This window comes from Aphelocoma coerulescens, chromosome 12, assembly GCF_041296385.1.
Source record: "Aphelocoma coerulescens isolate FSJ_1873_10779 chromosome 12, UR_Acoe_1.0, whole genome shotgun sequence".
In the NCBI taxonomy this organism is placed as follows: Eukaryota; Metazoa; Chordata; class Aves; order Passeriformes; family Corvidae; genus Aphelocoma; species Aphelocoma coerulescens.
In genome coordinates this window covers 5362457-5375462 of record NC_091026.1, presented here as the reverse complement: position 1 = coordinate 5375462, position 13006 = coordinate 5362457, and the positions used below count along the sequence as shown (strand labels likewise).

Genomic DNA, 13006 nt, shown 5'->3' with positions numbered 1-13006 from the left:
AGGGGAAGAGAGACACACAGCACATTAAAAAGGGAAAACTCTTTGAACAGTATATGTATGAAGAGAGGATCTTACTTTCACATTAGTCATCTTCTAAATGTTTAGTGCACAGACAAATACTGCAGTAATAATCTTCCTTGAACTAAGAACACAGTTCAGACATGAGCATACACATAACACATTTTATTATACACATAACAAAACAAGTCTCCCTCACAGAAAAGCTTTATTAAATTAGCCCTTTGATCAAGAATTTCCACAAAATCCCTAGGATTTAATTCACGTCTGCAAATATGAGTCTTGCACGTTATTTTCCATAGCTTGTCTTCAAAAGCATCTCTCTTCCAAGCACAAATCTAGGAAGCCCAGCCAACAGTCAGCATGCAGAGAGTTCACAAAGCCTGACTTGCTCAAGGCTGCCCTTTAAAAACAAGCCGTGGGCACACTGAACTGGCCTGGTGACAGCAGCCACCATCCCACCGAGAGTCAGCACAAGGACTCGCTGGTGACCTGTCCTGCCTGGCCATGCACAGGGAATTGCTGCTGCAGGTGAACAGCAGGGCTCCTGCATGGGCACGACTGAGTTAATTTTCACACACAGGGTAAAGACACTACTTCCAAAATGTGTCATGTACATCCAGAATGTGTCATGTACTGCACGTGTGGAGAGCTCAGCCTGTCACCCAGCAGGGCAGGGACCAAGCACAGCAGAAAGCCTTTGCCCTCGTCCTCAGGCAGGACAAAGTGGCACTGCTGACTGAGCCCTGGACAACAGAAAGCCCCCGGAGAGCTGTGCAAACCCCTCACATTGTTACCAGAGACAAAACTGCCTTGGATAAAGGAGACCAACTCATCCCCATAAGGTACTGAGGGAGTTTGAAATGCCTGTCACCATTCCCAGGACCGAACTGGTTTGAAAAACAAACACTCCTTGCTCAAATGGATGAGGAGAACTTTGCAGCTTAATGACTGCCTCATGAGCAGGGCCAGGGTCACCCTGCCAGGGACACTGCTCTTGTCACAGGGACTGCTCTTGAGGAAGAAGCCAGAGCTCTGCCTCCTCACAGCTCAAGCAGGAGCAGCTGGGCCAATCCTTCCTTCCTGCTGCCCAAACCCTCAGCACCCATGGATGGCCCTGTGACCATCTGGGCATCACTGCACTGTACTGGGGCTGCTTTAGAAAAGACATCAGCAAGTTAATTTTCCCAGAGGCAAGAAGTTTAATAATGTGGCTGGAGATGTCCCCAGCATTTCAGAGATGCCTGCAAAACAACCACCACCAAGAGCAGGGATGAATAGAAACAGGCCATCTTAGCAGCATGTTTGCATCTGCAACAGTTGAAGCCCTGCAATAATTCCTCCTGCTTTATCACTGCAGGACCAGCACAGGAACAATGCCCACAAGATCAAAGCTCTCCATTGTTTTTCTAAATTTATTGTTTTATTTTTCAAGCCCTGAATCAAATTAAGTGGTCTGGGCTCAATCATTGCAAAATCCTATGTGCTTTTCCATGGAGAAAGGAACAACTTTTTCATTCATTTTAAAATTTATTTTTCCTTCCAAAAGCCAGCATGCACATATTCAAGAAGACAAGGAAGCCCTTCAACTTGAGAGATTAAAAATAGCATACCTCCCCTTTAGGGTATCTGTATCTGTATTTGTCTTGGTCTCTCAGTGCAAATTCAAGCGGGTAATTTTCCTGTATTTCTTCATATGTCATTTCTTCACACACTCCCTGTCAGTAATGAAAATGATTTAAAAAACATGTATTTCCAGCAATGCAAAAAGCAGATATCACTCTTAAATAAAACCATATATAAATAACCTTTAACAGTTGTATTTTGCTACTCTGACATGCACGATGAACAGGACACTCAGCTTGACTCAGAGGTGGTTAGCAGGAATCATTAAATCCCTATATAGATGAAGTTACATATATGGGCAAGCAAGGTTATGGTTTATCTATTGCACCTGCTAATATATCTTGCAGGTGCAGTTGGGAATTGCTAGCTAGCAAAAGCCCCCTACCACAAACTTCCTTCCAAGCCCAACTAACCAAAATTTCATAGCATCGTGGCTTCTACAGAGGAATGTTTTACTGGGAAAGACAAAAGAAGAATAAATTAACAATGGCAAAATTTAATAAAACATTTAGCCTTGTTTACAGGTAATGACAATTATTTCCAGCCTCTAGAGGTGGCTTCAATGACCTTCTATCCCATAAAAGACATATTAAAAAACTAAGTACTTTCTTCATCTCTAGCAATCAAAGCAACTTAATAGGCATTTAAAAGAAAAGAACTTACTGCATCTATCTCATTCAAAACCTTCCACTGCTCATAAGGCACTCCCAAGGCTTCAGCAGTCTGAATTGTCCTTTTCATCTGGCTGGTCCAAACTTTCAGATCTTTGATATTTTGCTCATTAATAAACTGTGCCAAGCTTCTGGCAAACTGGAAGGAAAACCAAGAGACACTGGATGAGGGCTCAGAGCCAACACACGGCTTTCAGTTTAGAATACACGGGTTCCAGCCTCTATAAGCTCACTGTAGCTTTTCCAAAAGACTGTCAAAGTTTTTGCTAAGACATACAACATACTCCATTATCCAAGAGGGACAGGAAAAAGAAAAGAAGTACAAAGAAAATACAAGTTTTCAGCAGTTCCTAGCTTTCCCTCCAGGAGTTTTCCTTTCAGCTTTAACTTGTGTACACTTTCCCAATTATCCAGCTAGTGAGGATTTTACAAAAATATAGTTAAAAAATAAAGCTCTCTTGCCAACTGCTTTGTGCTGTTGGATTAAAAAGGAATTTCAGCCAACAGAAAGACAAACAGATAAAAGACTACATACCACAACACACAAAGTGTCCATCCTGTTTCTGATACCCAAACATGGAACTAAAGAAGTCATTTAAACTCCTTAAGAGGAAAAGGCTGTAGAGGAGGAAAGCTGTAATTGCCCAGCACGAACACAAAGAGAACAGAGTCACGCCTGTCTGGAGGTACGTACTTCTTTCCCCCTGACAGACAGCCCAGGATCTCCTCCTATTCTCCCCTTCAGATTGAGCTCACTCTCTCCGTGTCGGCAGAGGTAGATTGACCGAGGAGTCACATGGATATTCATGAGGTAGTAGACAATCCGGCTCTGGATGTGATCCATCACTCTGTTCACAAGATAACTCCTTCCGACATCCATAATTTTAATGTAAGAAAGATCCCTTTCATGCGCAAGTTGGGAAAAAAAAAAAAAGTAAGATTCCCCATTGTTTCTATTAGCACACACCACAATCTTTCCACTCTCACTCTCATTATAAAACAAAGGGGCGACAAGCCAAAGCAATGAAAAATCCCCAATTAGCCATGGAATATGCATTAGTCCTAAGAAACAACGCAGTACTCCAAAGGTACAGGATGAACTCTATTCCTTTCACGTGGAGCTGCTCACATCACTTTCTTTTCTCTGTCCTTTATTTGCAATTCATCCAAATCTAGATCCTACTCTTGGAAAAATACAGCCCACACAGTGAAAGGGAGATTCAGTGGAATCACTTAAGTTACCACAGCTGAGTAAGATATCCAGCTATTTTTCAAAACCAGATTTCTTTTTCCCCAGGTTACAAATACTTTCCATCAGTAAGTCTTTGTCTGATTGCACCCAGGGACCAAAAGGAATGGTCACTAATTACCCATCTCAGTTAATCCCTCCAGAAAAACTAGGGCACCAGAAGAGTGAGGGAGTAGTCTGAAGCAAGACATTTTCTCAATCGCTCTGTGAACAACTCTTTGTTAACAGTACTGTAATTTACCCCACCAGTACCTTCTCTCAGCATCAGACAGCTTATAATTTCTATTTTCACTGCTTATCCTTTATCATCTGAGCTACCATTCTAGAGCAGCCTCTAGTTTACACAAGGAAAAATGTCTCAAGCTGAAAATAACCACTATAGGTTTCTAGTGATGCATTTGAGACATCAAACTGCCATAAAACAAGAAAACTGATAATAAAACCAAACTGAGGTAGTGAGAAACAAGCATCACCACCCTCATTCCTGCCCGTGTTCCTTGGAGCTAATCATTACTATTCCAGCCAGGCACAGCCATTAGGTCCATCACGGGAATTACACGCATGGACTGAGCCAACTGAACCGGCTTCACGCTGCTCACGCTCAATCACATTAAAATGCAGCTCAGCCTCCTCTGCAGCTCTGGCCTGGAACAAACCAGCAGCACCTGGGATGGCTGCAGCTCCAAATCCTACTCTGAAAATAGGCAGCAGCAAGAGGGAACAGGGTTCCTCCTCACATGACTTATCCCTACCTTATTTTCAAGAGTTCAAAGCCAATAAAAACCAGAAGAATGCTTTGGCACGAAGATAAATAATGTAGCTAAGACAGTTTCCCACAGCCCTGCATCTGCAGGATAGTTTTGCAAGCACAAAGAAATTAATTTAGTAGTCACATTTTTAGGACAGATGTGTTCATAAGTAACCTTAACCATGCCAACCAATTAAGTTATGCTTACAAATCACTCAGGTCTCCTCTACATACCAAAAAAACAATTACCAACCAACCACTGTAGAAAGTCTGGAAAAACTGCTAAATGCTGATTCTCTCCCAGAAGAATAACAACATTCTCCAAGTGGGAAAATCAAAAAGAATATTGTCCCAGACTAGACTCACTAGCCAATTTTCCTCAAACAAGGAAGTTTCCATGCTACACCCCTAGAGTCAACTCTCTAGTTTGCCAAAGGAGAGAGAGCTCAAGACACTGAAATACATGACTTGAAAGCACTAATCCCCAATACAGGATGCCCCAAACCTTAAGAAAACATTTTAATAATATTGTGATCATCAGCTGTGATCACAGTGTTGTTTCATGACTTACTTGTCCAGAGTTTCATCTAAGGTCTCATATGAGTTCTTGTAGCACTCTATTCTTTTCATGAAGTCTTCTGTTGCTTCATCATTACTACAATCAACATAGTCAGGACTACCCAGCTTCACTTGCTGTTTAAAATAAAACCAGCAGAACAGGATTAAAGTTTCTTTCTCTTCTTCATGGACGTTTAAAGAAATAGGGAGTGGAAGAACATGACACAAAGTTTTGTCTGCAACACCATTAAAGTACATGTAAAGCAAAAAAAACCTATTCTCCAGAGACTTAAACTTCTGAGCTAGTAACATTCACATGGACAGGGAAAAAATAAATTTTTTCCATTAATGAAAGCTAATGTGGGGCTTTTACTCTTGGAAGTTCTTATCATGTACTGCTAAAACTACTGAGCTACTTTAAACCTCCCAATGCCAAGCAGTTAAAGCAAACTTTCCTTTACTCACCACAATGTTTGCAGCAATGACCTCTGGATCGACACATACAGACTCCACGAAAAAAGTCTTCAGTCCAAATGGGAGCCACGTGAACAGAAGGGAGGAAGAAGCAAGATGCATGAAAACACCTCTGGATACTAACACACACAAGCAGCATGGTTCCCACTTGCATGCCAAGGCCTTTTTAAAAGAGTCATGTCTTAAATCTCCCTCCATTTACTCAGAAAGCTTCTCCAAACCCTCTCATCAGAAATTCCTGGCTCACCATTCCATGACACATCATGCTTGGAAGTGGAAAATTTTTGCAGCAGAAAAATCATAGGATGGAAGAGGAAGAAACAAATGCAGAGGATGCAAGTTCAGCCCCACAAACAGTAACTAAAGCTTCTGAAATAACACTTTAGAAGCCTCTCAGCTAACAGAGTAGCCTTAGTTTAAAAGGGACTTGTGTTTTGCTGTGTCAAAGGCTTACAGAGATTAAGTTCAGAGGAAATGAAAGATGACTGGAGAACAGCTAAATGCAAAACCAGAAGGCAGAAAGCCACAAAGTTTTCAGTTTGTACAGAACTAACACAGAATCTCCTTTGTGTTTCTGCAGCAAAGATCTGAACTGCATGAAGAACCGTATTTTAAATGCTCTTTCTGACACTGCACTCATGACCACAGGTCCAGGATGACAGAACTAAAGCCACAACACAAAATAGCTTAGCTCCAAACTGTACAAACACTAAAGATGAGAAAAAAGAGGACTGAATTACTTCTAATCACACATAATGCTTAGGAACACAAAACACACTACTGATTAAACCTCTAAGAAGGATGTGGCTTGTGCTAGTGCACTGCGAGTACAGACAAGGGGAAAACTATCACTGCCTTATTTGATCAGGCAATAGCTCAGAACTGCTTTGCTTTGACTCACCTTATATCCATTTTCTTCACCAAATTTATAAATAGTTTCTCTACGTTCTCGAGTTGTATTTGTAGCATCAAAGACCTAGGAACAATTAAAGGGAGAGAGAGAAAGGAATTACAAAATCATAGCCTGTGGAAAGCACTGTGTTAGTAACAACAAAAATATGGATTCAAAGTCCCTTAGTGTGAAGGAAAGCAAATGGAAACACTTCCCCTTCCCTCTATCCCACTACCTCAACATGCTCAACAGGAAAACAAGGACATTCTTACTTTACTCACATTCTTTTCTAAATACTAAAAATTAGTAATATTTTGAAAGCACTACTAGCAGAACTCTGGATTTGAAAAAGGAAATCAGAATTTAAGCCTAGCACACAGTGCAGGAGAGACTCTTCCTCCTGGCTGATTATCAGCATTAAATACTAATGCATACGTTTTTAGTGAACTTATGCTACAAATTAAAGATGCTGCAATCACTCTGCTATTCACAATGGAAGTGTGAAACTTAAGGGCAGAAGATTTGCAAGAGTTGTAAATCTTACCCATGAATAACACAATCAATGCAGCCCTTTTTCTAGGAACTCAGTTTAGCTCTGAACACATCAGTGTTTTACTCAAGTATGCAGTTTGCCAAAGCATAACATTTACCTCAGGTACCCAGAAGCACTTATAGCTAATGGTTTTCCCTGATTAGTTAATAAAACCCCCAGAGTTATGTCAGTAGTCTTAAGAAAAAAATTTTTTAATTAGTCTCAAAACACAGTGTCAATGGTTGAAGAACTGATGTTTTGCGTCCCGTTATTAAATACTCAGGTATAAATCAATTTAATACAAGTTTCTCCTGCTCTCTTCAGACATTTCTCATGCCAGTAACACAACTGCCAAGCAACACAGAGGATACTTTTTGTTCAGCAAGTCTTTACCTTCCACTTGGAACACTATCAAATGGACACGCAAGCAAAACGGCAGATGTGTTTAATGGTACATTGTGGAGCACTGTCCTATAGTAATGTGGAGAGAAGGTGGACTTTTTTCTTGCTATTGGAATTACTCAGGCTGTGTATTATCCAGCAGACACAGTGTTTAGTGCAGAGGCATCTCAAGAAGATGTCTTCAACAAGAAACTTACAGCCACATGCCCGTTCTCTTCGCTGAGGTACTGCCGGACGTCGTTCAGCGCTGCTAAGGCACACTGTCTTCAGAAGGAGAGAATCAAAGTCAAATGATAGTTAAGGCTATTTTTTTAATGCACTTGTGAGCTAAGTGTCCTTCAAATGTTAGATAATCTACCTAAAAAACACAGACCTTCCTCCAAATATGGGGAAAAAAACCAACAGAGGTCAGCCAAGCTATACTAAGGAAATGTGGCCATGTCACCTTGCTCCTCTGTGTCACTGATATGGCTACACACGTCCACTGAACATCTGTCAACTTTGCTGACCAGGATACACTTCCACTGATCTAAAATAACATCACTGAATCACCCCTGCAACTGTATGCTTTTCCCAATTACCTATTCATACATACTTGCTTCTTAATTTGACTCTCAAAATGCCAAAAAGTAAATAAAATAAACCAACAAGGCCTTTATCTTGGGGCACTGAGTTGGAGACACAACTGTTTTTCAGCAATCTACTTACTCCCTTTTGAGCTATTGTGTGAAAACTGCTTATGTAAAAAAAAAATTGTTAAAACAAAGCAAAACAAAGCAAAGGTAACATCAACTATTAGTGACTGAGGTGAACTATCATCCCACTGCAGTCACCCACCCAGTGTAATTAGTACTGGAGACAGCTGAGGACACAAACACCAAAAATCCCCACCCTGACATACTTTACACTTGTGTTAAATCTGGATAAGAACACATTAATATGCAACTTTCTTATGTCCCCAGCATCAGCATTATGTTCCAAGTCCATTATGATTCCTAACACATCAGTAATGCTGGAGGGCAACATTAACATTGTACACGATTTACTTGTTAGCAGAACAAAGCCCCATTTATTCCCAGTAAGTACAGCCTCTTTGCAGTACCAACATAAAAGCCTGCCCATTTCAACAGCCCTTCCCTGCATTACTCCTCAATTTTGACTTCCAGATTGAAATTCATAACTCCTCTATTTACCATCTTCTGCAAGCACAGCTTTATCTTGAAAGAGAAATGAAGGCTTTCCAATCCTGACAGTATTTCCACATCAGCACAGTTAACAGATGTCAGGAGCTGAGATTCATCACTCAGGTCTTCACTGAATAAATATAAACCCTCTTTACTCATTGCTAACCAGGCAGATCATCTCACACAGCCCATTTCATGCTACATCCCTCAACATTTAGTCTAATAGGTGACACAGAGGCACATTAAAAGGTTTGGCTCTACTTGTAAGCAAAAGGTAGTGGCTTGCAAGGCTAATGCACCTCACAACTGCTCTTTATCCCAAAGGACTGGGAGGTTCTTATGCAAGCTGCTCTCCTTTGGCTTTAGCAACACTCAGTGCTGCGGAGGGGGAACGGGAAGAGAGGGAGAGGACAAGGCAAAGGACAGCCACAAAACAAAGTCCAGACAGTAGGAAAGTCCAGACGTTTTTGATGTGTAAGGTGAAGCTAAATTAAGAAAACAGTTCATTTTTTAAGTAGCCTAAATAAATATTATTTCCATCCATCTCAAATGTCTGTTCCTTCTCATTTCATACTGCATGCTCTAAGTGCTTTCCTGAACATACTAAAAAGTACAGTGAATGTTGAAGAAAATCAAAAGACTTTCTCATTTGATCTCCTCTAGGAAAGAAGCAGCTCCCTCTTGCTCTGACCCTTCTCCTCATCTACCCTTTCTTCTCAAGGTGTGTCCCTACATTAAAGCACAGCCTCTTTCCAGGCAAGAGCAGAGATTCAAATGCTTCATCTCGACACAGAAGTTCCCTCTGGTTCTCTCCTTGCTTTGCACAGCACTAGCAAAACATGGCAGGTTTTGAGGCAGTACATTAATTGAATAAGACACCTGCATGGTGGCCAAAAACACAATTTCAGGGAGAAAACACTAATGTTTGAGTCTCACTTATTTAAGCAGATAATGATGAATACACTCAAAGTGCCCCAGATGAACAATTCCACTATGCAAATCAAAAAGAAAAGCAGTTATGTGGGTTTTTTTCTTTATGAACCAAACAAAAGCTCTAAAATGGAATTTTAGGAATTATGCAGCAGAAGGAGTATCTATTAGCTGATACCTTACAAAAATATAGGAAAACTAATAACTATTTGTTAAAATAGCTTTTGAGTGAAAATATCCTAGAGTATCTACAGGAATAACAGTAGTCACATCCTACTGAAAAGGAATCAGGAAGGACTTCTCTGCATTTTTGATGCTTGAGATGAAACAATCAAGAAAAAAAGACCCCCAAATTTTAATCAGCCAAAAGAAATCACTTTTCCACCTTCTCTAGAATATCTTTTCCTGCAGTCTCCCTAAGGGTCTTCTGAACATACAAAAATGCAACTTCAAGCCATCTCTAAGAGCAAATTACACAGGATATCATTTTAATACAATTAGCCTTGTGTACCAACCACAATCAAAACTTACTTCCTGATTTTCAAGCCTTCTTCATTGTCAGGCAGGAAGAATTCAAAGGATTTATACTTTTTCACCAAATCTCGACGATACTGACCGACATTGAATTCTGCCAAGAGAAACCAGCATTAGCAGCAGCCAACAACAGTCACATGGAAAGGACAGAAGTCACAGCAACTTTGAAGCCAAACTTCCTGCAAGGATAAAACAACTTGGCCTGTAAGAAGTCAATGTATCATACTTCTTTTTGTGTTTTGTGAGGCTTAGAATAGCAAGACAGCAATAAATCTTGGAAATAGCTAAAGAACATTTGGGCTGTAGTCACTCCACTTCAGTGGCCATACTGTAGTGCCTTTGTCTGCCAGCTTGCCTGGGCAACAAAAAGAAATTTTTCTCCTCCTTTTCAGGGATTACTCAAAGTCTGTAAGGGACTAGTAATGATCATTAATGTAATAATAATTAATAATTATGATTATTAGCTTTTTATACTATGTATATGTGCAGTATTCAGATAGCACCTCCCAAAACTTACAGCTCTTATTTAAGCAAGGCAGAGCTCTAAATAGAACTAAACAATCTTGCTTTAGGTAAACAAAACTTAAAATTCCAGTAGTGGAAACATTTGTTCAGAACCCTGCTCAAATATTTCTATTCCTTAAGGATTAGTATTTCACAACCCCTGTTCCACTTACTGAGAAAAGAAAAAAAAGAAAAAAAAATAAACTGTTAAAAAAATAATTTAAAAAATCATCCTACATATGAAACATAATCTTACTGTGATCTCAGCAGTGGTCAAAAAACACCTATTCCTATTCCTTATCTGGGCAAAGGTGGAAAACATCCGTGGACAAACACATGTCACAGTATCAGGTTTGGGATTAGGGCAAGACAGTTCTGCTTTGCCTCAGAACAGAATGACACTGAACCCTAATTAATTTCATTCAATGGCTCTGAAAGCAGGTCTCTGAAATGCAATTAATGTTTAAGTTGTTTCAGACCTACAGGTCTTTTCTGTGGAACTGCAAAGCTTTTGGTTTTGTTTTTTTTTTTAACATTAAACCACACTGAAGCATTCTGTTTGAGATGCTGCCAAGGTACAACACTATTTGCCAGACTTCATTTCTGGAAAGAGGAAAAGAAGCAGTAGACACAACTATAAGGTTGCAATTAAGAAAAACGACATGGAACAAAAGAGTTCAAGAACCAGCTGCTGTATACAGATTGCTGTCAGGATTGGAGGCAGAGGATAAAGATATAAAAACCATTTTTTTCCCCCAAAAGTCAAGTTTTGTTTGAGCTCAGCAGTGTTGATGGAATTTTTTCACGACATGGATTATAGAACAATCCAGGTGATTCTGTGATGGTTTTAATGAGCACTAGCCACAGTGGCCACATGAAAAGGTGGGTCCTTGTTAGAAAACCAGAAGGTGCAAGTAGTTCATATGGCCAGTGAAGTCAGACAATAGCCCTTTAAAAATCAAAAATAATGAATTTCATGAGAAGGAATAGTTACTGCCAGAGGGCCATGCACAGCAAAGGAAAAAGTGCTATCTAGTGGGACAATCTTCAGCCTTTATTCTTAGCATCCACGCCTATGGAAAAGTTTCCCAAAGCTAACTGGTATCACAACCACAACTATTCAAAAAAGCTTCCAAGACTTAGTATCTAAAAACCACATTGCAACACAATTCCATTCAGACATCTAATTGACCTCATTTCCTTCAAAAACAGACAAAAGTCCTCTGTACTTTTAACCATTTTCAGAGTCTAAACAAGAGAGGATTTTGGAAGGAAGAAAACACAGAAATGATGTCTGAAATGATTCAACCATCACCAACCCTGGGTTATTTACCTCCACCTTCTGTTCTTGAACTCTCCAGCTTGCTTAATGTTACATGAAAAGATGGCATTTATCTTTTCTGTGGTTTACATAACCTCGTAATTTGAACCATCTGTCTCAGAGAGCAAGAACTCTTGCTAAATTAAGCACACACTAATTTTAAGACATTAAGAGCCAAAGGGTAGCAGATGTTAGGGCTACTCGATACTGATCCTGTATCAGTTCAACCCCACCAACTGGAAGAATTAGGGAAAATGTCATCTGTTCCCTCAGCCAGTCAGTGAGGTGTTTTACATTGACTCAGTAAAATTGCATCACTGAAGACACAAACAGAAGGGCTCTGTGGTTTTCTGAGAACATCCCAAGTCACCCTTTCTAACAAACAATACCCAGCAACCCAGGATAGAAGCTCATATGGCAGCTTCATGTTGCACATTTTTGTAAAATTTGGCAACAATGCTCTACCTGTTTTTCATTAAGCACAAGTATGTATGTTTTCTGATGTGCTGCTCACAGTAGCCCATGGAATTTTTCCTATAGCTGAGCCAAACCACACCTACAGCAGAATCAGTATTTGAGATATATTCAACCAAGCATGAGCCAGATGTGGATAATATCTTGTTTGTTGTCCAATACCAGACTGCTGCTTTTCAAAGCTCACACAGTGAAGTGCTCAAACACAATGACATATATAGACATAACACATCTCCTAAATTTCAGTTAGATATGTATCTAACACACAAGGATTTTGTCACCGTGGATATAGGCTAAACTACTTAAGATTGCTATTCCATTTCAGCCTAATGAATAAAACTGAACTCTTCAACTAGCTGATACTGGTCATCAGAAGGGTTAAACTATGTGAAAACAGTCAAAATCAAGTGGTAACTTAAATCCTGCAAACTCTCATATTTAAACAATATATCCCCCATAATGTCTCTTCTAAATAAAGCACATTATCCAAGTTTCTAAAAGCGTAGGAAAACACCAACACAAAAAGCTTTAGACTAGAATCATAAGGCAGCTTAAATATAGACCAGAACTTTTCCTCTTGACTTCTTAGAGCTACTAGGAAATATGTCTAAATATCCAGCCAAAACTCCACACTTTAGTATGATCTCATATGTTTAATGTCATTTAAATTATTAACTAGGCTTAAAGCTACTATTACTGCACTGGACACAGAATCACAGCACACTAAAAGTGTCTTGCTCTTCTGCAAGAGAGAGCAGAATGAAGGGGAGGTGGCTGCTCAGAACCTCGAATGGATTTAGGTCCTGTTTACTGGGCCCACGAGATACCACAAGAGCCCAGCCAGGTCCTTGGCACAGCCAATCTGAGCCATTTCCTGCCCAAAACACAC

General features: G+C 40.0%; 1 protein-coding gene across 12 annotated transcripts in view; it reads right to left on the bottom strand.

The window, feature by feature from the left end:
* Positions 1-13006, bottom strand: part of LOC138117469 (6-phosphofructo-2-kinase/fructose-2,6-bisphosphatase 4) — a 56476-nt gene that overhangs the window by 14353 nt on the left and 29117 nt on the right. For all 12 annotated transcript variants that reach the window (XR_011154653.1, XM_069027814.1, XM_069027818.1 and 9 more), the window contains 8 exons: positions 9816-9912; positions 7368-7434; positions 6246-6320; positions 5336-5392; positions 4884-5005; positions 3010-3217; positions 2308-2454; positions 1632-1736 (listed from right to left, as the gene is read on the bottom strand). Coding sequence is in view for 11 of the 12 variants with exons in the window: in XM_069027814.1 (XP_068883915.1) it covers positions 1632-1736; positions 2308-2454; positions 3010-3217; positions 4884-5005; positions 5336-5392; positions 6246-6320; positions 7368-7434; positions 9816-9912 (878 nt within the window). In the remaining variant the exon portion in view is untranslated. The remainder of the gene's footprint in view (positions 1-1631; positions 1737-2307; positions 2455-3009; positions 3218-4883; positions 5006-5335; positions 5393-6245; positions 6321-7367; positions 7435-9815; positions 9913-13006) is intronic.